At 37.4% G+C, this 25374-nt stretch overlaps 1 protein-coding gene and 1 long non-coding RNA gene across 4 annotated transcripts in view; one reads left to right on the plus strand and one right to left on the minus strand.

Moving 5' to 3' along the window:
* NAA50 (N-alpha-acetyltransferase 50, NatE catalytic subunit) overlaps positions 1 to 25374 on the plus strand; it is a 40159-nt gene that overhangs the window by 8219 nt on the left and 6566 nt on the right. For 2 of the 3 annotated variants that reach the window (XM_036447949.2, XM_036447948.2), the window contains exon 2: positions 24014 to 24150. In XM_036447949.2, coding sequence (XP_036303842.1) covers positions 24014 to 24150 — 137 coding nt within the window. The remainder of the gene's footprint in view (positions 1 to 24013; positions 24151 to 25374) is intronic. The other variant, XM_036447950.2, reaches the window with a different exon arrangement.
* LOC118724556 lies at positions 10754 to 25373 on the minus strand. The gene is made up of 3 exons (XR_004989628.2): positions 25256 to 25373; positions 18196 to 18206; positions 10754 to 10766 (listed from the first exon to the last, which is right to left on the minus strand). It is a non-coding gene; the product is annotated as an uncharacterized LOC118724556 (long non-coding RNA).

Here is a 25374-nt window from a genome sequence, read left to right on the forward strand (position 1 = left end):
CCCAGAAGTGGGGGGGAAAAGTCCCTGCGTCTTATGGTCCAAATATAGCCTACACATATACTTTAAAAAAAAAGTTTTTTTACTTGCCCGGCTCTGTGTGGTCTCTGTGTGCTTGCCCGGCTCTAAAATGGTTCTAAATGCTGCTGTTTACTTTACAGGGTTGATTACATGTGTTTATGACTGTGATGTTGGGTTTTAATGCACATAAAATATTTTAGGACACTATTTGTTTCAGAATCTTTTTTTCTTCATTTCCCTTCTCTAAAAACTGGTGCGTCTTATGGTCTGGAGTGTCTTATGGCCCGAAAAATACGGTATTTACCTTTGTGGAACTAGTACAACCTATGTTTTGCCATTGTCATTGTCATTGTTTGTTTGTTTTGTTTTTGTTTTAAAGAAAGTATATTTTATTTATTTTTTTACAGAGAGGAAGAGAGGGATAGAGAGTTAGAAACATCCATCAGCTGCCTCTTGCACACTCCCTACTGGGGATGTGCCCACAACCAAAGTACATGCTCTTGACTGGAATTGAACCTGGGACCTTTCAGTCCGAAGTCCAACACTCTATCCACTGAGCCAAACCAGTTTCGGCTGCCTCTGTCATTGTTGAAGCTGATTAGGGAGGTGGGGTAGAGGAACAGCCCCGTTTTCCAAGTCCAGTCTTCTCAGTTGTTAGTCCTCGAAAGTGCTGGAGTGAAAACTTTCTTATAAAACTACTTGACACACATACTTAATTATTTCTTTTGGATGATTCCCTAGGAGTGATTTATTTTTTTTTTTTTATGAGAAGGTACTGGCATTTTAAAATTTCTGATATTTGTTGCCAAGTTAACTTCAGAAAGATAATGGCAGTTTATACTGCCAGCAGTGTATGAGCATTCCCTTCTGTTCTTCAAGAGCTGATGGAGAAGTTGAGGGGCACTCGGAAAAACTTTAAAGAAATGGAGAAAGATGTTGTGGCTGCCATTTCAGCCATGGAGTGGTATAAAATACCTTTATCCGAGATGATAGAAATAACTAATAGTTTTTCTTTTTTTACTAATAGTTTCTAAAAGTTGGTTTTGAGGGTATCCTATATAATAAGTTACAAATTACATATGTAATTTGTAATATGCTAAATGTCTGGTCTAATATGCTAAATGTCTGGTCCTCCAACTAATTAAAGCATAATATACTAACGATATGCTAAAGCTGCTCACTATGCCATGCACTTACCACCAGGGGCAGACACTTCCAACTGGTAGGTTAGCTTGCTGCTTGGATCCAGGCAATCAGGACTGAGCAAAACAGGCTGGACACACCTGGAGCCCTCCCGAGATCCCTCCCCTGCTAGCCAACCTCCCTCTTCCCTCCCTGGCCTCAATTGTGCACCAGTGGGGTCCCTTGGCCTGGCTTGTGCCCTCTCAAATCCAGAACCCGTTGGGGGATGTCAGCTGGCTTCGGCCTGATCCTGCAGGCCAGGGCAAGGGGCCACACTGGTGCACAAATTCATGCACTGGGCCTCTATTATTCACATAAAAGCCTCAACTGTACTTTTGCTTTGCTGATTAGGTGATAAATGATATGTAGTATATTTTTCTAGTTAAGTTGGGCATTTCCCACTTGTACTGACCATTTCTTACCTTTGTGACTTACTGTTTGTTACTTGTATACTTACCAAGTTTTTAATTTGGAGATTGATTACTTTTTTACATCAGATTATAAAACAGAGATAACGTTCTTTAGGAAATGGGTTGAAACATTCAAATTAGTAAATATTGTTTTGTAATTTGATGTAAAAAAGTATGTCAGTTTATGACACACATCATTAGAAAAAAATATTTTTTAATTAGGAACATTTTAAACAATTTTATTTCTCTTTCCAGAAAACAAAAGTATATTTAAAGATATATTTGAAGTCCTGGCCAATGTGGCTCAGTCAGTTGGAGCGTCCTGTGCGCCAAGAGGTGCAGGTACACTAAGAAAGAGATTGCTGATTGGAATCCTGATCAGAGCACAAGCCCGGGTTTTGGGTTCTGGGTCCCCAGTAGGGGGCATGCAGTTGGCAGCTGATTGATGTTTCTCATCCATATTTCTCTCTTCCTCTCTCTTTCTAAAAAATATATATATATATATTAAACATTTTTTTAAATAGCTGAACAAAAATTATATATTTGGATTTTCCTCTCTCTAGTCTGGGTAGTTTATTACTTTTGTAGCTTCCATTATCTTCAAAAAGGAAATACTGTAATCCAAAAACATCGAATATCAAGCAACCATGTTGTAAGGTTTTTTTTACCTGGGCCGTGGTTTCTTATCTTTAAAGAGAAGCTTGTACTTGAACAAAAGAGGCTAACTATTCTATTTCATGTGATAGTTCTGACCTATTAATAGTATCTTACTCAGAACTTAATAAGTCAATAGTCATAAATCAACTTACTAAGTCAACTTATAAAAGTGCTTAGATTACAAAAAAAAAAAAAAAAATGATGTCATTGGTTAATATCTACCATGACTGCTGTGAAATGTATGTCCCATGGTTGCCATCCCTGATCTCGATCATCTCTAACTTTCTAACAAGAAACAGAACTTTGGAATCATATTTGAATTGTTATCTTTCTTTATTTTGCTCTTGTGTCTTCTTGAGACTTGCTTTCCCATACTTCCCCCCAGTGGCACTTCTATTTTTATTTTTTATAGCTATAAACATGTCCTCCACTAATAAGCACAGAAACAGAGGTGAGCCAAGAAGGAAAGAGACAGACTGGGATTTTTTAATATTTCTTATGGCCAAAAATACAATGAGAGAGGAAGGTAGGGAAGACTAGGCCAGTAGCCACAATTAAATGATGAAGAGTTTTATATGTAGTATTGTTTTAATTTTATTTGTTAGGTTATGTGTAGCTGTTGAAAAAAAATTTTAATTGATTTCTTAGAGCAGACAGACAGACATTGATTTGTTGTTCCACTAATCTATTCATTGGTTGATTTTTGTATATGCCTTAACCAGATCCCTGCTGTAGAGGGTCAAATGGGAAGACACCTGGATATTCTTTAGATTGTTGCTTACTGGGCTCTGGATATTGACAGAATCATGTCAGTTGCACTTTGAACTCTAAAAGCTGGCAAGTCAAATATATTTTGCATGTCCTAGATCACATGTGTCAAACACAAGGCCCGCGGGCCAAATCCGTCCCGCCAGGCCTTGCAATGTGGCCCGCACCGCACTGTCATCACTGCACTCCGCTGCGTTTCCATCACAATGACAGTTTATGACTGTTCAGTAAACGATTCGGCCCGCGATTTAGGCTGGATTTTAGATTTTGGCCCCTTCTCTGATTGAGTTCGACACCCCTATCCTAGATTAATAACACTTTACATTTCTAAGAAAAATACAAGACATAATCAATTAAGAGCTTCCATTCTGTCCTCTAGATTTTTTATGAGGCAAATTTAAACTTTACTTTTTTATTTATATAATTAAGCCAACTTCCAAAAAAAAGTTGCCACAGGAGTTTGGAGGAAGTTTATATCTATTCAAATGCAAAATACCGCATTCTTTAGCCCACTGGGAAAGTGGGCTTCCTTATTGGATCTCCACATGTCTCCCTTCTCCCAAATCCTCCTTGCTCTGGTGTAATGCCAGGGCCATAACTGCTGAAAATGTTTAAGCAGAGAAGTAAAAAGATTGGATTTGTATTTTATATTATCTGACTGCTTTTGATGGCTTTGTCTCCTTTCCTCTAGTCTTACTTCCTTTCATTAGAGGTTTTGGATTCAAATGATGGCTGAACCACTCCCAAAAAACTATAGGAAAAGGTTATGAAGATATTTGGGAAGCAGAATTAATGGGGATTAAAATAGGACATAAGACTACATCTAAAACTACATTTCTGTATTTTATGAGTCGGAGGGCTATTAATAAAGATAGCAAATAAAGGTAGATCCTTTAATTTCTATAACGAATGTTGCCTTCAGTTTTCGATGTGTTGAATTTGATATTCCTATAGAGAAAACTAACTGGTAAGCAGTTAGAAATATATGTTTGGATTCAGAGATTTCGAAGTATAAAAATATCAACATTTAGACAGTCATAAGAAAAAAACCAGAGCTGGAAAGGAGCTCTCCTAATTGAACATATGGATTCTTTTTAGATTATAGCCTTGAGTAGACTGCCAGTACCCAGCTAAATAATTACTGGTTTTATACACATGATACTTGCAATCACACAGCTTGGAGAGCTGATTCACCCATCACCACTTTTTTGATACCTGCTAAACCTATCTAGAATAGTGACTGTGTATCAGAGTTATACCTCCTGCCCACTCCAGAAATCTGGGTAGTGTCTGGAGACATTTTTGATTGTCACAGTGGAGCAGGATGGAAGAGACTAGAGATGGCAGCTGATCTTGCACTGAAATGGGTATTTTTAGACAGATCAAAAACACTCTGCGCATGAAGTGACCAAGAAGTTAAAATTTTGTGCCAAGGTGCAGTTAATACCTATCTAAAATATAAAGTTAGGCTTTAACAGCTTTCTCTGTACTTCATTTTTTATTTTTTGCTTTGTGACTTTAAAAGTCAGAATTTGTAGAAGAGGACCCACTGTCGTGTAGTCATGTCTCCATCTTGTGGCCTTGTAGAATACTGCCACTGAGTTTTGTTCTTAAATTATGGGCATAATTGAGATTACCTTTAATAAAAGCTAAACATTTGAGTGCTTATTATCTGATGTTGGTGTGCTAAGTACTTAAGCAATATTTCATTTTATCACAATGGTCTTTTATAAGATTTCCTACTACCATTTTCTAAGTTCAAAGGTTATGTATTTGACTGAATAATAGACTGATCTTGTGGTGCTGGCACAAAACAATATCTAATGTAAGGTGACCAGATCATCCTGTTTTGGAGGGATAGACCAGATTTCTAATAATTTTTCTCGTGTCCCGCGGTGTTTTAAAAAAGCCCTGATTTTTGGAAAGAATCTTCCCCATCTTGCCAAAAATTGGGACTTTTTTTTTAAATGCTGCGAGGAAAAATTGTTAGAAATCTGGACTGTTCCTCCAAAAGCGGGACGATCTGATCACCTTAATCTAATGGGTTCTAGAAAGTTAAAGGCAAGTAGCTATGTTTTCCCAGATCTAAGGACTTGGTACACTTTTTTTTTTTTTTTTTTTTTCACCTGAAGATATGTTTTTATTGAATTTATATATAGAGAGAAACATTGATCAGTTGCTACCCCCCTCTCCCTATGCGCTCTGATCGAGGATTGAACCTGAAACCCAGGCATATGCCCTGATGGAATCAAACCTGAGATCTTTGATCCATGGAATGACATTCCAACCAACTGAGCCACACTGGCCAGTACTTACTACACATTTTCTGTGAGCACTTCTGTTACATCAGTGTCTCCCCTTTTAGATCCTTAGTCTAAAAACTTTTGATGTGAAGATGCATTGAGGTTTGTTATGAATTTGAAAAACAAGAAAAAAATAACATGTCCCATGAATTTACTTGAGCTAAGAGAATAATTCTGTGTCTTTAATAACTACTGTCCTCAGGTGTGTTTTTGTTGTGTGTGTGTTTTTTTTAAATATATTTTATTGATTTTTTACAGAGAGGAAGGGAGAGAGATAGTTAGAAACATCTATCAGCTGCCTCCTGCACACCTCCTACTGGGGAAGTGCCTGCAACCAAGGTACATGCCCTTTGCTGGAATCAAACCTGGTACCCTTCAGTCCACAGGCCGATGCTCTATCCACTGAGCCAAACCGGTTTGGGCTGCCCTCGGATTTTTATAGTTGCGGTTGTAAGCTCCAGTGGCAATAGGAACCTGGGACAGAATAGATAAAGTAAATGAGTAAAACAAAAGAAATGTAAGCTTTGTGCCCACCAGTGTGGCTTAGTGGTTGAGTGTTGACCTATAAACCAGGAGGTCACGGTTTGATTCCTGGTCAGGGCACATTCCCAGTAGGGGGGCATTCAAGAGGCATCCAATCAATAATTCTCTTATCATTGATGTATCTTTTTCTCTCTCCTTCCCTTCCTTCCTCTCTGAAATCAATATTAAAACAAAAAAATGTAAGCTTTGTGTAAAATAATTTAAATATTAGCAACCAGCTTAATTTTTTTTTTTTTAACCACATGGCTGATTTAACTTTTAGGCTAAGAAGTAAGGGGTTACCTACAGAGTAGAGGTCTTAAACTGGTAAATTAAGATAGTCTATATTAAATTATATTGAGATCTTTTTCTGAGGTAAGCAGTCAGTGCAATAATTAACCCAGATTTTGAGTTGGACCATTTTGAATTTGAGGCACAGCTCTTCAATACTAGCTAGGTCACACACATAGTTATAGTAAAACATTCTATGTTATAGAGGAAATAATTAATATGTGAAATCCATTTTAATCATATAGCATATTTTTTCACTGATGTATTCCACTTCTCTGCCCACTTTAATTTAGAAATTTACACACATACAATGAGAAGTTTATTAATTTAGATGGAAGCTAATTTTGTAGGGTTAATATAACAAGCTTAACTACGAAAATAAATATTTTAAGGTGAAATGTGAAATCTGAATTTTTTAACTGGCAAGGTGATTCTGGTGTATAGCTGGGTTTGGAATCCACTCCTGGATTTTGTGACATTGCTTCTCCAGATATTTCTCCTACTCTTGTGAAAATTATTTCTCAAACATTTTTATGAGTTCTCATTCTTTTTACCCCTAAAATATGTGTTACTTTTGGTAATTCTGTGTTTAAATATTATTCTCACTATGGACATTTCTTGGTAATGTGACCTTTCCCCATAATCAGAAGATGTACATTATGCATTTTTAAAAAATATATTTTCATTGATCTCATAAAGGAAGGGGTAGAGAGAGAGACAGAAACATCAATTATGAGAGAGAATAATTGATTGGCTTTCTCCTACACGCCCCATACAACCCGTTAACGTGCCTTTGACTAGAACCAAACCCAGGATCCTTCAATCCGCAGCCTGATGCTCTATCCACTGAGCCAAACCAGCTAGGACCGTTATGCATTTTTCATATTCCAGGAAATAATTCTTAAAAGGGAATTCTTGCCAAAACTGGTTTGGCTCAGTGGATAGAGCGTTGACCTGTGGACTGAAAGGTCCCAGGTTCAATTCCGGTCAAGGGCATGTACCTTGGTTGCGGGCACATCCCACTAGGGGGTGTGTAAGAGGCAGCTGCTCGATGATTCTCATCGATGTTTCTAACTCTATTCCTCTCTCTTCCTCTCTGTAAAAAATCAATAAAATATATTTAAAAAAAAGAATTCTTTTCTTACGAGTTAAATTAATGTAAAAAGTCTAAGTACATTGCTTCTATCTAATTTGTTTATCTACTGAACACCCACATTGCTTCCAACATTAGGCATCATTTAAAAGTCAGGACATGTAACTATTCACACTATGATAGGCTATCCTGAGTAGCCAATGTAGAAGAGGAGAGGTCTGTACCAGAATGGAAGGCTCATTGTCATCAGCTCTCATTCACATTCTCTTGTATAACTGAGAATTTGGTACAGCTAGAAATTTAGAAGATGTGGTTTATTAAAGGTTTGAAGTTTACACCTCCTTTTCCTTTTTTAAATAGTAAAGAATAAATAAGACTTCAAGTATTTTCTACCATGAGTTTTAATATAAAAAATAACATCTTTGCTCTTTCCTAGACAAATTTGCTGTAAAAGTTAACAAAATTCTCCAGCTTTATGCAATATTTGCTTTTTTTTGTTTTTTGTTATGGAAATTTTCAAATGCATACAAAATAAATTGTGCAGTAAGCCCTCATGCATATAATTCTAGTAAGTAGAATTTCCTTGTTTGATCTTTGCCTGACCCATATGTTTCTGTTTTCCCTTTTTGCTGGAGTACTTCAAAGGAAATCCTTATTATGCAGGCATATCCGGTTTTATATTGCTTCACAGATACTGTATTTTTACAAATTGAAAGTTTGTGACAACCCTGGTTGGACCAGTCCTTTGACATCATTTTTCCAATACACTTGCTCATTTTGTGTCTCTGTGTCACCTTTTGATAATTCTTGCAATATTTCAAAGTTTTTAATTTTTATGGTGATCTGTGATCTTTTAATGTACTAGTATTATTATTATTTTGGGGTGCTCTGAACCACACCACTATAAGATGGCGTACTTAATAAATGGTATGCATATTCTGACTGCTCCACTGATTGGTCAACCCCTTCCCTGCCTCCCTGCCTCTTCTCCAGCCTCCTTATTCCTTGAGATACAATGATATTGAAATTAGGCCAGTTAATAAGCCTACAAGCACCTCTAAGTGTTTGAGTGAAAGGAAGATTATATGTCTCTCACTCTAAATCAAAAGCTAGAAATGATTAAGCTTAGTAAGGAAGACATGTCAAAAGCTGAGAAAGGATCAAAGTTAGGCCTCGTGCATCATTTAGGTTGTTGAATGCAAAGGAAAACATTTAGAAAATTTGAAAGTGCTACTCTACTGAACACATGAATGATAAGAATGTGAAACAGCCTTATTGCTGATAAGGAAAATTTTAGTTGTCTGGATTAAAAATCGATCTGGCTATATTTTCTTAAGCCAAAGCCTAATCCAGAGCAAGACACTAACTCTCTTCAATTGTTTGAAGGCTGAGAGAAGTGAGGAAGCTGCAGAAGGAAAGATTGAAGCTAGCAGATGTTGATTCATGCAGTTCAAGAAAAAAAGCCTTCTATATAACATAAAAGTGCAAAGTAAAGCAACAAATTACCCAGATCTAGCTAAGATAGTTAATGAAGGTGGCTACACTATATAAACAACAGATTTTCATTATAGATGAAACAATCTTATATTGGAAGAAGATACCATCCACCACTTTAATAGCTAGAGAGACGTCAATGCCTGGCTTCAAATGACTCTCTTATTAGGTGACTTTTAAGTTAATGCCAGTGCTTATTTACTATTCTGAAAATCTTAGGATCCTTAAAAATTATACTAAATCTAGTCTCTTTATGCTCTAGAAATAGAACAATAAAACCTGGAGGACAACACATCTGTTTGCAAGATGACTTACTGAGTATATTTTAAGGCCAATGTTGAAATCTGCTCAAAGATTTTTAAAATATTACGCATTGACAGTGCACCTGGTCACCCAAGAACTCTGCTGGAGATGTACAAGATTTTTTTTTTTTTTTTTTTGCCTGCTAACACAATATCCATTCTGTAGCCCATGGATCAAGGCATAATTTGGACATTGAGTCTTATTATTTAAGAAGTACATTTTGTAAGGCTTTTAGCTGCCATAGATAGTGATGACTGATAAATTTGGGCAAAGTAAATTGAAAATCTCCTGGAAGGATTCACCATTCTAGATACCATTAAGAACATTTGTGATTCGTGGGAAGAGGTAAAATAAATCAGCATCAACAGGAGTTTGGGAGAAGTTTATTCATACCCTCATGAGTGACTTTAAAGAGTTCAGTAGAGGAAGTAACTGCAGATGTGGAAATAACAAGAGAAGTAAAATTAGAAGAGGAATTGCTTCTTGTGATTAAGCAAAGAAAGTGGTTTCTTGAGATGGAATCTTCTGATTAAGATGCTGTGAAGATTGTTGAAATGACAACATAGGATTTAGAATATTACATAAACTCAGTTGAGAAAGTAGCTGCAGGGTTTGAGAGGATTGACTCCAATTTTGAAAGAAGTACTACTATGTGTAAAATGCTATCATACAGCATTGCATTTTACAAAGAAGTAGTAAAGGAAAAGTCATTTAATGTGGCAAACTTAATTGTCTTATTTTAAGATATTGCCACAGCAACCCCAGCCTTTAGCAACCACCATTCTGATCAGTGAGCAGCATCAACATCAAGGCAAGACCCTCCACTAGCAAAAATTATGTCTCAACTTGCTGAAGGCTATGATGATGGTTTGCATTTTTAATACTTTTAAATTAAGGTGTGTACTTTTTTAAAGACACAATGCTATTGCACTCTTACTAAACTACTTACAAGGGAAACATAGCTTTTAAATGCACTAGGAAACAAAAAATGTATGTGACTCACTTTATTGCAGTATTTGCTTAATGTGACTATCTGGAACCAAACACAATATCTCCAAGCTATCCCACTATATATCTGAAAATCTTCAGTATGAGTCTCTAAATATACAAGGACTTTAAAACAACAACAATACTTTTATACCTAATATCATATGATCTAATACCCAGTCTATATTTGTTTTTTTCTTATAAGTCCTGCAAAAGTCTTTTAAAGATAAGTTTGTTCAAAGCAGAATCCAAAAAGGTCCACACATTGCAGTTGGCTGAAATGTCTCATGAGCTCTCTTTAAAAAAAATGTTTTTACTGATTTTCAGAGAGGGAGGGAGGGAGGAAAGAAAGGAGGGAGGGGGGGGGGGGGAGAGAGAGATATCATTGAACAATTGCCTCCTGCACGTTGCCTACCAGGATTCAAGCCCTAAACCTCAGGCATGGTGCCCTGACTGGTAATCAAACTGGTGACCTCTTGATTCATGGGTCAATGCTCAACCACTGACCACATCGGCTGTCTCATGTTCTCTTTATTTCATTTTTATTCTTTATTGTTTCAAGTATTACATAAAACCGAAACTGGTTTGGCTCAGTGTCAGCCTGCAGACTGAAGGGTCCCAGGTTCCATTCTGGTCAAGGGCATGTATTTTGGTTGCGGGCACATCCCCAGTAGGGGGTGTACAAGAGGCAGCTGATCGATGTTTCTCTGTCATCGATGTTTCTAACACTCTGTCCCTCTCCCTCTCTAAAAAATTAATAAAATATATATTTTTAAAAAGTATTACATAAGTCTCCTTTTTCCCCCATTGACCTCTCTCTGGCCGCCCCCGCCCCCCCAGCACATACCCTCAACCCCCTTACTGTCTATCTCCATTGGTTATGCATACAAGTCCTTTGGTTGATATCTTACTCCCTCACCCCCTGCCTTTTCTCATAGGTTGGACAGTCTGTTCAATGCTTCTATAACTCTGGTTCTGTTTTTGTATATTCCACAAATGCGTGAGATCATGTGATTTATCTTTCTCTGACTGGCTCATTTTGCTTAGCATAATGCTCTCCAGGTCCATCCATGCTGTTGCAAATGGTAAGGATTCCTTCTTTTTAACAGCAGTGTAGTAAAACTGCTATGTAGATGTACCACAGTTTTCTAATCCACTCATCTGCTGATGGGCATTTAGGCTGTTTCCAAATCTTAGCCATTGTAAATTGTGCTCTTATGAACATAGGGGTGCATATATCCTTTCTGATTGGTATTTCTGATTTCTTGGGATATATTCCTGTAAGTGGGATTACTGGGTCTAATTTTTGAGGAAACATCATACTGTTTTTCAGAATGGCTGCACCCATCTGCATTCCCACCAGCAGTGCAAGTGGGTTCCTTTGTCTCCACATCCAGCACTTGTCGTTTGTTGATTTGTTGATGATAGCCATTCTGACAGGTGTGAGATGGTACCTCATTATTGTTTTGATTTGCATCTCTCAGGTAATCAGTGACTTTGAGCATGTTTTCATATGTCTCTTCTGTATGTCCTCTTTGGAAGAGTGTCTTTTTAGATCCTTTGTCCATTTTTTTGATTGGATTGTTTATCTTTTGTTAAGTTGTATGATTTCCCTATAAATTTTGAAAATTAAACCATTATCAGAGATAACATTGGCAAATTGTCTCATGTTCTCTTAATCTGACAATTCCTTCTCCTTTTAAAACAAAACACACAAAAAGCTTACTTTAGAATAGTTTGAGTTATAGTTTTAGATTTACATTTGTGAAAATGGTAGAGAGTGGTTCCACGTTTTCCTATATGTAAAGAACTCTTACAACTCAATAAGATAAGCAGCCTAATATAAAAATGGAAATTCTTATGAATTAATGTAAAAATTACAAGTTTATTTACAGGCCTAGACCATGGACAAAAGATTTAAATAGACATTTCACCAGGTAAAATGTTCAAATGGCAAATAACAGTACAGAAAAATACTCAGCATTATTAGTCACTAGAGAAATGCAAATCTAGTAAGATTATGACTTCACATCATTTGGAATGGCTATAAACAGAAAGGCAGTAAAAAAAAGTTGGCAAAGCATATAAGCCTAACCAGTGGTCATGGACAACAGAGGGATGGAGGCATATGTGGGGAGGGGTTTGGGATGAGACTGGGGGGATGAGGACAATTATGTGATACCATAATCTATAAATAAAAAAATAAAAATAAAATGTTGGCAAAGATGTGCAGAAACTGGAATTACAGGTGGAAATATAAATGATGCAGGTGCTTTAGAAAACAGTTTAGTAACTTATTAATTTTCCATTACTGCTCTAACAAATTACTACAAACTTAATGGCTTAAAAACACATATCTGTTACCTCAGTTCTTAAGACAAAACTCAGAAATGGGCTTCACTGGGCTAAAATGAAGGTGTTGGGAGGTATAGTGATATTTGATCAGTCTCTTTTCCAAACTCCTGGAATCTCAGTGTGTGATCTTTAGAAATAGGGTCTTTACAGGTATAATTAAAATGAGTTCATATTCACTCTGTCCAAGTAACTTAGTTGCTTAGAGCATTGTCCTGATATGCCAAGGTTTTCAGTCAGTCTCCAGTCAGTGCAGACACAGGAATCAACCAATGAATGCATAAGTAAGTGGGACAGCAAGTCAATGTTTCTGTCCTCCCATCCCCTTCTTACTTTTCTCAAACCAATAAATAAAAATTTTTTAAAAATAGTGTACTTGCCCTAACCAGACTGAAGGGTCCCGGGTTCGATTCCGGTCAGGGGCATATACGTTGGTTGCGGACACATCCCCAGTAGGGAGTGTGCAGGAGGCAGCTGAATCAATGTTTTTCTTTCATTAATGTTTCTAATTCTCTATCCCTCTCCCTCTCCCTTCTTCTCTGTAAAAAGTCAATAAAATATATATATTTTTTAAATAGTGAACTTGTTTAAAAAAATAAATAAAAGAGGCATACTCAATTAGGGTGAACCCTAAATCTAATGACTTTTTATCCTTATAGAAAGAGGATACACACCCACAGAAGACTGTGAAGATGGAGGCGGACAGTAGAGTTGTGCTGCTAAAAGCCAAGAAATACCTAAGATAGCTAGACGTTGGCAAAGGCATGGAAGGAAGGATTCTACTCTGGAGCCTAAGAGCCCTGACAGATAGATAGTATGAGAGTATGGATCTGCTGACATCCTGATTTTGAACTTCTAGTCTCCAGAACTTAGAATAAAATTTGTTTTTCAAGCCACTTTTGTGCTAAATTTTTTAAGGCAACTCTAGGAAATTAATACAACAGGTTTATGTTTCTTCTAGAGTAGGGGTGTCGAACTCAATCAGAGAAGGGGCCAAAATCTAAAATCCAGCCTAAATCGCGAGCCGAATGGTTTACTGAACAGTCATAAACTCATTGTGATGGAAACGCAGCTGAGTGCAGTGATGACAGCGCGGTGCGGGCCACATTGCAAGGCCTGGCGGGACGGATTTGGCCCGCGGGCCTTGTGTTTGACACATGTGTTCTAGAGGCTTTAGATGAGCTTTTGTTTTCTTGCCTTTTCAAGCTTCAACAGGCTACCTACATCCCTTCATCTTCCAAACTAATAGCATAGCAACTTTAACTCTCCTATCTGCTTTTGTTAATACATCTACTCTGACTCTTAAGGACCTCTGGTTAATCTTCGCATCTCAAATTCTTAATTACATCTATAAAATTCATTTTCCTTGTGAAATATTAAAGATTTCTGGTATTAGCTGAAACCGGTTTGGCTCAGTGGATAGAGCGTTGGCTTCCGGACTGAAAGGTCCCAGGTTTGACTCCGGTCAAGAGCATGTACCTTGGTTGCAGGCACATCCCTGGTAGGGGGTGTGCAGGAGGCAGCTGATCGATGATTCTCTCTCATCGATGTTTTCTAACTCTCTATCCCTCTCTCTTCCTCTCTGTAAAAAAATCAATAAAATATATTTTAAAAAAAAGATTTCTGGTATTAGAACATGGACATTACTAGGGGGCCATTATTCTGCCTACAATGGGCAGTTTCTTTTAAAAGTTAAGCATATGTGCCATAACCTAACATAATCTATTATAGGTATCTACCAAAAATAATTAAAACATGTTCGCACACAAGACTTATGTAATACTAATAGCATTATTTATACCTAGAGGCCCAATGCATGAAATTGTGCAAGAGTAGACCTTCCTTCCCCCAGCTGCCAGCTCCGGCATCCCTCTGGCACCCGGGACCTGGCTTTTCTCCAGGATCCGGGCTTCCCTCGCAGCCCTGGCTTGGTCTGGAAGGACATTCCGCCTTGTTAACATATTATACTTTTATTATAGATAGCTACATCAGGTGGTAAATGGGTTTTAAAAATGTGCCATAGTCATACAAAGGAATACTATTCAACTGCTGACATAGTATAACATGGATGAAACAAAAAAGCTGTATGAAAGACATGTTGCCAAAAAATCACATGTATGATTCTATTTGTATGAAATGTTCAGAAAAGACAAATTTATAGAAAATAGATTTAGAGGCTGGCTTTGGTTTTACATCAGATAATGCATATTGGAATTTTGGGGTGTAATGTGAATGTTCTAAAGCTAAAGTGAGATGATGGTTCACTACTTTGTGAAGTCTAAAAATCATTGAATTGTGTAGTTAACACAAGTGTGTTTTCTGGCATAATAAATTAAATCTCAGGAAGGCTGTTTAGAAAGAAAAGTGATGGAGAATGTAAAGGAGTGGGGACGGACTTCATGCACCTAGAAATCTTTGTGATATTGATTTAAGCAAAGATTTCTTCTGACACCAAAAAGCATGACTCATCAAAATGTAAAATTTCTGATATGTGAAAAATTAAGAAAATTTAAAAAGCCATAGACTGGGAGAAATCATTTACAATATACATAGCTTATAAAGGACATCCTATGTAATAAAAGCCTAATATGCAAATGGACAAACGACAGAATGACTGGCAGAACCGACTGGTCTCTTTTGCACACTGACCACCAGGGGCAGATGCTCAATGCTGGAGCTGCCCCCAGCCTGCTGGCCCTGACCAGCTGTGGCACTGGATGGCGGGGCAGGCCCAGGCCAGGCCAGCCAAGGTGGGTGCCATTGTCCCTTACCCCCCCCACCCCCAAATCTCCCTGCTGGTCACCCCACAGATTGGCCCTGATCATCGGACAGACCTAGAGACCCTTACCCGTGCACAAGTTTCATGCACTGGGCCTCTAGTCCAGTGGTCGGCAAACTCAGTCAACAGAGCCAAATATCAACAGTACGACGATTGAAATTTCTTTTGAGAGCCAAATTTCCATCTTAAAAAACTATAGACTCCTGGGCCACACACAGTGGTGGGCGCTGGGCTGTTGGCGTGGACCCAAACCGCTGCTTGGTGCTGGAGCATTCGCAAGTGGCTGAGGGCGTTCTGGGACCCCTGCTGTTCAGGGCCTAAGTGCGGGCCTACAGACTAGGAGCGGCCTGGGTCTGGAGGATGTTCCCAGGACCCAGGCCACTCAGCACCTATGTATGCAAATTAACCACTATCTTTGTCAGGTTAATTTGCATACTAACTGATTGGCTGTTGGGTGTAGCGTAGTGATGGTTAATTTGCATGTTTCTCTTTTATTAGGATGTTAAAAGTTCTTTAAGAAGAGGGAAAAAAGATTTAAAATCTGAATAGTAAAATGACAATAAATACATATCTGTCAGCAATTGAGTCTAAAAGAAACCAAAACAAAATGAAGGAACCATCAAAACCTAAACAGACTTGTAGATACAGAGAACATATTTTTCTGGCCAAGTGGGAGGAGAGTTGGGTGTGGGATGAAAAAAGTAAAGAGGTTAAAATGTAAAAATTGGTAGTAACAGAATAGTCATAGTGATGTAAAATACAGCATAGGGAATCTGTATATATAAAAGCCTAAGTGACCACATTCACTATGATACGCACTGACCACCATGGGGCAGATGCTCAACACAGGAACTGTCCCCTAGTGGTCAATGCATTCCCACAGCAGGAGCACCACTCAGCTGACTGACAGGTGCCAGATGCTGGGCTCATGGCTGACAAGCGCAGTGGCAGCAGCCACAGGGGCCAGGATGAGTGGGAGCAGCATGGCGCCCAATCCCAGCTTCCCCCTGGCTGCCTGCTGCTTTGTGCACTACTACATCCCTCGGGGGATGCCAGACAGCCAATTTCGGCCTGAAACTGCCAGTCCAACATACCCCGAAGGGTTCTGGATTGTGAGAGGGCACAAGCCAGGCTGAGGGACCCACTGGTGCACAAATTCATGCACTGGCCCTATAGTATAGTCAATAATAATCTAATAACTATGTATGGTGTCAGAGGGATACAAGAGTTATTAGGATGATTGCTTAGTTATATAATGTTTACTCTCCTAGGTGTACACCTGAAACTGATGATATATTGTATGTCAACTGTAATTGGAAAATAAAACATGATTTTAAAAATAAATAAAAGCTAAGAAAATTGATCTCCTAAAGGCTAAAAAATCGAGGGACAGTTAATAGTTTAAAGAAATGGAAAATTGCTGATGGGTTTAAATAAACCTCATTAACAATTACCTTAAATCTAAACAGAGTAAATGCTCTAATTGTCAGATTAAAGGAATAAGACTCTTAAGTATATACTGTTTACAAAAGACATTTTAAATATAAGCATACAAAAAAAAGTTAAAAGGATGCTAAAAGATACACTATGGGACATTGATTAAAAGAAAATAGTGTGTTGGAGAGGAAGTGGGAGTTAGAAATATCAGTGATGACAGAGAATTATTGATTAGCTGCTTCCCACACTCCCCACATTGAATATCGAGCATATAACCCAGCATGTGCCCTGACTGGGAATTGAACTGTGATCTGGTTCATTGGTTGGTGCTCAACCACTAAGGCATGCTAGCCAGTCAGTCCAAAGTAGGTTTTAAGACAAGGACTAATACAGCAAAAATACAATAGATAAAGGGATCAATTCATAACAGTCCTGAATGTTTATGCTCTTTAATAACATAACTTGAAAATACACGAAGCATACTATATTGATGTACAAGTCCTCATAAAATTTGTTCTCCTTCCTCTCTAACCCCAGCTTGCACATTTACACAAAGCACACTCTGTCTTACCGTATTACATTGCCTATAGTTTTGGGAATTCATAATTGCTGCTTTGTTCATGTTCTACCCTTTCCTTAGGATGCATTTTTTGCCCTCCCACAAAACAAACTCCTAGTCATCCTTCACAACCTTTCTCAGGATCACTTCTAGTATTATTTTTATACTTTGTGTGCATATGCTATTACTAGCATACTATATTATATATACTTAGGTGTAAAGTCCTTTGCATTCCAGATGTTAGCACAAAGGTGTTCATAAATTGAAATAACTGATTTATATTTTGAGTAAGCAACTTTGATGTTTGTGAGAACTCTAGAAAATTTTAGATATAATACCGTTAGAACTCTCTTAAAGCTCAATTCAAGTGATGTTCTTGTTTTCTTAACATTTCTTTATAGCTCTCTGTGTTTACACCTTTGATACTACACATTCTTTGCTAAATTATGTAAGTTGATAATATTACTCTGCTATATTTAGAATACTATCCACTTCTTAAAATAATTCAGAGCTAAGTGATCAGGATTACAGAAGTATTCCATTTCAATCAGAGTTAAACTGTATTTGAAGGTGAGTTTGCTGACAGTTACATTTAATAACAACTTTAAAATTCTGTTCATAGTTGCCCTGGCCAGTTTGGCTCAGTGGATAGAGCATCAGCCTGCAGACTCAAGGGTCCTGGGTTTGATTTCGGTCAAGGTCATGTACCTTGGTTACGGACACATACCCAGTGGGGTGTGTGCAGGAGGCGGCTGATCGATGTTTCTCTCATAGATGTTTCTGACTCTCTGTCCCTCTCCCTTTCTCTCTGTAAAAAATCAATTACAGAGAGAAAGGTAATTTCTCTTTTTTTTTTTTTAATATATTTTATTGTTTGTTTTTTTTTTTTACAGAGAGGAAGGGAGAGGGATAGAGAGCTAAAAACATCAATGAGAGAGAAACATTGACCAGCTGCCTCTTGCACCCCCCCTACCAGGGATGTGCCCACAACCAAGGTACATGCCCTTGACTGGAATCAAACCTGGGATCTTTCAGTCCACAAACTGACGCTCTACCCACTGAGCCAAACCGGATCTGGCAATAATATATATATATATATATTTTTTTATTTATTTTTTAATTCTGTTCATAGCATATTCTTACAGTCTACTTAATTCCTTTCTCAAGTAACTACCAGACAGTTCTATTATAGTTTTAAAATATGTAGGTATCTGCCTGTTTGTCCATAGAAAATATTGAAAGACTACATATCAGTTATTTCTGATCTTATTTCCTAAGTAATTTCTATGGTAATGGCCTGTTTTTTTCTGTTTTGTTTAGTAAATTAAGACATGTAAGGAGCCAAGACCGGTTTGGCTCAGTGGATAGAGCGTCAGCCTGCGGACTGAAAGGTCCCAGGTTCGATTCCTGTCAAGGGCATGTACCTTGGTTGTGAGTACATCCCCAGTAGGGGGTGTGCAAGAGGCAGCTGATCCATGGTTCTCTCTCATCGATATTCCTAACTCTCTATTCCTCTCTCTTCCTCTCTGTGAAAAATCAATAAAATATATTTAAAAAAAAAAAAAAAAGACATGCAAGGAAAGATCAAGCTGCCTCTTCCCTAATGATTCAGTATTGTGTTCTATATTTAGACTTGATTTGTCTGCCCCAGTGGAAACTTTTTTTTAGTAACTTTTATTAGATTCAGCCTAGCACACTGCACTTTAACCACCTTTTCCTTCTGTATAAAGACAAAGTCCTGGTTTTGATCCTTTTAAAAATTACAAATATACATGAATCCTGGTAATTACCCAAAAATCCTTCTTAATTTTTTTATAATTAAAGTTTTTTCATTTATAATTTAGAAGCTTTACTTCTTTTTTTTTTTTTTTTAATGTGTGTGTTTTTTAAGTTTTTATTATTGTTTAATATTGGACTTCATAATGTATTTTGTTGTTGTTAATCATCATCCAATGATAGTTTTTCCATTAATTGTTAGAGAAAGCAGAAAAGGAGTGGTGAGGAAAGAGAGGAACATCATTGTGAGAGACACACATTGGGGCCCCTTCACTGTGTAGGCCGACACTCGAAACCCTGAGCATACTGGCCAGGGCTTAATAACTTAAAAAAAAATTTTTTTTTTTTAATTGATTTCAGAAACGAAGGGAGAAAGAGAGACGGAAATATCAATGAGAGAGGATCACTGATAGGCTGCCTCCTACATGCCCCCATCCTGGGAATGGAACCACAGCCTCCTGGTTCATAAGTTGATAGTCAATCACTAAGCCATCTGCCAGGCTCAGTCACTTTTAAAATACAGAAGCTAAATTTTTTTTGTGTGTGTTGTTAATCCTCAACTGAGAATATGTTTATTGATTTAAGAGAGAGAGGAAGGGGGAGACAGAGAGAGAAAAACATCCATTAAGTAGTTACCTCCTATATGTGCCCTGACTGGGGATTGAACCCACTACCTTTTGGTGTACAGGATGATGCTCCAACCAACTGAGCCACTCAGCCAGGGCTAGAGACTAAAATTTTTTAGTGCAATGGGGTGATTTATGTATGTTGGTATATATATATATGTGATTTGATATGTATGCTATTTTGTTGTATTGATAGCAAGCTTCAAAACTTCTATGTCATATTTTCAGATTACCACTTGTTCTGATTAATGGCACACACACTTTCTGAGCAGCATTTCAAAACACAAAGAAGTAGCTAAAACCGGTTTGGCTCAGTGCATAGAGCATTGGTCTATGAACTGAGGGGACCCAGGTTCGATTCCGGTCAAGGGCATGTACATTGGCTGTGGGCACGTCCCCGGTGGGGAGTGTGCAGGAAGCAGCTGGTCGATGTCTCTCTCTCATCGATGTTTCTAGCTTTCTATCCCTCTCTCTTCCTCTCTGTAAAAAAGCAATAAAATATGTTTTTAAAAAACAAACACAAAGAAGTAGAAAATTGGGTCTCTGAATGGTCTGCCTCAAAACAAGAAAAGTTCTATTGGGACGGTATCCACAAATTACCTGAAAGATGGGGGGAATGTGTAGCTAGCTATGGATATTACTTTGAATAAAGAAAACACCTTTGATGTTTCTCTTGAAATTATCATGTTTTCTTTGATTACAAAATCCGCATTATTAACTGGTACACCTGGTAGTTAAAAGAAATTACTGCACCCAGTTTATGGTGCTATATACTAAGTTGAAGAGTAGTATTATGTTGCCTGGTACCACTTGTATGTGGGATCTTTAAAAAAGACAGAAAGGCAAGTATTTCATGTTACCACTTACATATGGGATCTAAGAAAAATCTCAGAAACAGTGGAAAAGTGGTTGCTAGAGTAGGAAGTAGGGAGAGATTGGTACAAGGGTACAAACTTTTAGCTACAAAATGCTTAAGGTTTGAGGATTTAATGTAAAATACAATGACTATAGTTAACACTGTATTGTATAGTTGAAGTTTGCTGAGAGTAGAACTTAAATGTTCCCACACACCAAAAATGGTAATAATGTGAGGTGATAGATATGTAAATTAAATGGGAGAAATTCTTTAAAAAAAAAAATTATATATATATATATATATATATATATATATATATATATATATGTATATATATATGCCCAAGTGACCGTTCGACCAGCAGCTATGATGCACAATGACCACCAGGGGGCAGACACTTAGACCAGTAAGTCAGGTTGCTGCTGAGGCCCTGTCAGCCCCAAATCTGGTTCACCTGCTCCAGATTCCCTTTCAGTGTGCATGAATCTATGCACTGGGCCACTAGTATTTATGTAAGATGTGATCTTGTATTTTAAGGAATCCTGTATTTTATAACATAACAATTAGTATCTGCCAATACAAAAAGTTGTGGGTGGTAAATGATAGGTATGTGAGCCCACTACATTTTAATAATGAGAAGGTTTGGGGTAAAATGTTCAGATTTTAAGAAGACATAAAAGATGTTCAAGTATAGTTCCTCGCAATTAAATGAAAAACGAAATAAAAATGGAGAATTGACACAGGAAGGCTAAAGTTCCAAATGAACATCAAAATCTGTAATTGGGGAGGAGGAGAGGGTTGTTTAAGAACTGTAATACATTTTACTGTTTTCTGATTATCTAAATTTTAATATTTCAGAGGATATTGTGTTAAAAATTACCTACAATTTTGACCATGTTTTTTGGAATATGCTTTTAAATTTTTTTATTCATTGATTGATATTAGGAAGTGAGAAACCTATATTTGTTGTTCCACTTGATTGTTATATATTCAATGGTTGCTTCTTGTATGTGTCCTGACTGGAGATCTAACCTGTAACTTTGATGCTCACTAACCTACTGAACTATCCGGCCAGAGTCTTTTGAAATATGCTTTAAACATTATTTTGTATATATTAATATTTTTGTATGTATTATAGCTATAAAAATAAAAGCATAATATATTAATTAGACCAGATGACCTTCTGGACAAAGCCAGGGCTGTGAGGGAAGCCCAGGTACTGGAGGGAAGCTGGTGTCAGCAGCCAGTGGAAGGAAGGCCTACTCTTGCACGAATTTCGTGCACCGAGCTTCTAGTATACATATATGTGTATGTATATGTAGTTGGAATATGCTTTTCACCCTATAAAACAATATATCAACACTGTCTTTTTGTGCTAATATATATTAATGTTCATGCTTTATTTAGCCAGTTCCCTTTTGATGGACACTTAGTTTTTTGTTTTGTTTAGTTTTGTTTGCTGTTAATAAAAGTGTGATGAGCAATATTTTTGTTTAGCCACTTCTCCAATAGAGTTTTAAAAACCTATGTGCCTGTATTGCAAATGATTATTTAGGGCAGCTGTTGCCAACTGGTGATCCGCGGATCACTGGTGTCCCTGAGTTCCGAAAGGTTGAAATTGCTGAATTAGGATGTATTGTTTGTATTTCCTGCTGTTGACCAATGCCATTGTGATATGGAACTAGCACTGAAAGAGTAGGTAGGACCTACATAGTTTTCTAGCTGTTTGGTTGGTATCAGATTGTTTTATTTTTTAATTCACTTTTATTTGATGTTTTCTTTGAATGTTTTTCTTTTTAATTTTTTATTAAATTATTATCTGTATACATATTTTAACATTGCCCCCCCCCATACATACCCACCCTCCCCAGAGTTTTGTGTCCATTGGTTGTACTTATATGCATGTATACAAGTCCTTCGATTGATCTCTTATCTCCCCCAGATCTCCCTACCCTCTCGGCTGTAATTTGACAGTCTGCTTGTTGCTTTGCTGTCTCTATATCTATCTTTTGGTTCATCAGTTTATAATGTTCTTTAATATCCATAAATGAGTGAGATCATGTGGTGTTTCTCTTTCATTGACTGGCTTATTTCACTCAGCATGATGTTCTCTAATTCTATCCAGGTTGCTGCAAATGATGAGAATTCCTTTTTTATGGCAGCATAGTATTCCATTGTGTAGATGTACCATAGTTTTTTGATCCAATCATCTGCTGATGGGAACCTAGGCTGTTTCCAAATTCTAGCTATTGTAGCTTGTGCTGCTATGAACATAGGGGTGCATATATCCTTTCTGATTGGTGTTTCTAGTTTCTTGGGATATATTCCTAGGAGTGGGATTACTGGATCAAATGGGAGTTCCATTTTCAGTTTTTTGAGGAAACTCCATACTGTTCTCCACAGTGGTTGCACCAGTCCTGCACAAGGGTTCCTTTTTTTCCGCAACCTCGCCAACACTTGTCGTTTGTTGATTTGTTGATGTTGGCTATTCTGACAGGTGTGGGATGGTACCGGATTGTTGTTTTGATTTGTATCTCTCGGATAATTAGTGACTTTGAGCATGTTTTCGTGTGCCTCTTGGCCTTCCTTCTGTCTTCTTTTGAAAATATTCTATTTAGGTCCATTGCCCATTTTTTAATTGGATCATTCATCTTCCTTTTATTTAGTTATATAAGCTGTCTGTAGATGTTGGAGATTAAACCTTTATCAGTGATAACATTTGCAAATATGTTCTCCCACACCGTGGGCTTTCTTGTTGTTTTGTTGATGGTTTCTTTTGCTGTATAAAAGCTTTTTATTTTGATGTAGTCCCATTTGTTTATTTTCTCTTTAGCTCCCATTGCCCTAGGGGCAGTATCAGTGAAGTTCTTTTGGCATATGTCTGAGATTTATCACCTGTTAAAAATTTTAAGAAGACAATGTATATAAGCAACTCTACTAATGATATTCCTAGTGATAGCAGAAAGAAAAATTACGTAGATGCTCTTCAGGTTTGTCTTGTCACATTTGATCAACCTTTATGGTAGTAAAATTGACTTGAGCTATTAAAAATATTTTGTTTTTGGCAATATGTTACTGTACTTTGGATTATAGTCTTAGAATAAATTTCTAGAGTGGAATTACTTGAAGAAAGGAGATGCCTTTTTAGGTTTTTTATATACGTGCTAGATTGTCTTCCAAAGATACAGCCACTGACAGTCCCAGCAGCCAAGTATAAGAATCCCATTTGCTACTTACCACCCTGCCAGTATTAGGTATCACCATTCTTTTTGATCAGTAAGAGATGTTTATATTTTCTGAACCAGAGACAACAAGGAAAACTTTGACATTTATATAGCATGTTATTCTGAACTTTTTAATATTGGTTGTTTACTGAATTTGTCTCTAAATGTATACAAGTGTGTAAAAACTGAATTGAATCTTGATGTAATGACTGGCAAAATCTGCTTATAAATAGTACTATCTTCATAGAAATAAAAAGTTATTGTAAAAAGATTAAATTTTTTAATCATGTAAAAAAAGATTTGGTACCTTTTAATATGTTCATTTTAACAAATGTAGCTAATTACATTTTATTGAGTACATTTTGGTTTGTTCCAGTAGCCGGATCGAGCTGGGAGATGTGACACCACACAATATTAAGCAGCTGAAGAGATTAAATCAGGTCATCTTTCCAGTCAGCTATAATGACAAGTTCTACAAGGATGTGCTGGAGGTTGGCGAGCTAGCAAAACTTGGTATAATATGTTTTTTTTCTTCATTTGTTTATTCATGTTCTCGACCCTTAGTTTTTAATAGTAGAGCAGGAAGGTTTAATCTCTTTATTTTACAAGTGAAGAAATGGGAGTGCTCCAAATTCTGGGGAAAATCTCAGAGAAATCAAGGCAGAATATTTGAAATTTAAAAGGAAATGCTACATCTTTTATTTAGTGTGTGCCTATGTGATTCCCCATATTTTGCTTTAAATTTCTAAGATGGTATAGGAGGTTTTTGAAGCTGTTGAAATTCAAAGTAGGTGATAAAACTAAAAGCTGATAGCAACAGTTTAGTCCTTATAAATGATGTTGTTTTTAAATTGTTGCTGAATTTATTAAAGTAAGATGACTGCCAAATACTGTACTACATTCCTGACATTTAACTATGCAACCTGCCCTGAGGTCCAGGTGAGAAAGGAATGTCCCTTGTCTCTGTGGGCAGGGTTCCAAGGGCCTTGTGCACCTTCCCTGGGCACTGGCTCTGATGGGACCAGGCCAGTTAGTTAACATGGGGCTCTGGGCACTCTAGTTACAGCCACCTGTGGACATTTGGAGTAAGGGGATGTGGGGGAGACTGAGCCACTCTGGCAGACGTTGGCCACAGTCGTCATCAGAGAGTATGACCTTTCTGATCCTCCTGTTCCTTCTGCCTGCATGGAGCTAGATCTACTCCTTTCAAGAATCCACAGCAAACTTTATGCAGTACTCATGTACTTAAAACAAAAATGCCCACCAGGAAAAAACATGGGCATGGAGTTTCAAAGTAACAAAAATCACCAACTCTGGGACAATTTTTTAGCTTTAGGGAAATGGAAACAGGGATTCCTATTTGTAAAAACACATGCAAGGCAAGCCATTGTGGAATGGACACATGGAAAATTTTCCAATGCTTAATTTTCAAGGTACTTCATTGTTAAAACAGGTCACAACACTAATCCTCTGGCCTGTGTGCCAGTGTATAAGCTACAAATGCTTGCTTGGCAGCTGAGGGCCATTCTCATGTTTGAAAATTGAATGAAAATCCATTAAAAAAATATTTAAATAGTTTCCATAGGAACACAGATAACTGTGACCTCGACGCCTAGACCTTCCACATTCCATCTGTGCCAATTCCACTTACAAAGACATTTCAAAACTAGCAATAATTAAGTTAATGGTCCTCCCAAATCCCTTAAGTCAAGCTACACCCCCATAACAACTACAAGA

This window comes from Pipistrellus kuhlii, unplaced genomic scaffold, assembly GCF_014108245.1.
Source record: "Pipistrellus kuhlii isolate mPipKuh1 unplaced genomic scaffold, mPipKuh1.p scaffold_m20_p_2, whole genome shotgun sequence".
NCBI lineage: Eukaryota > Metazoa > Chordata > Mammalia > Chiroptera > Vespertilionidae > Pipistrellus > Pipistrellus kuhlii.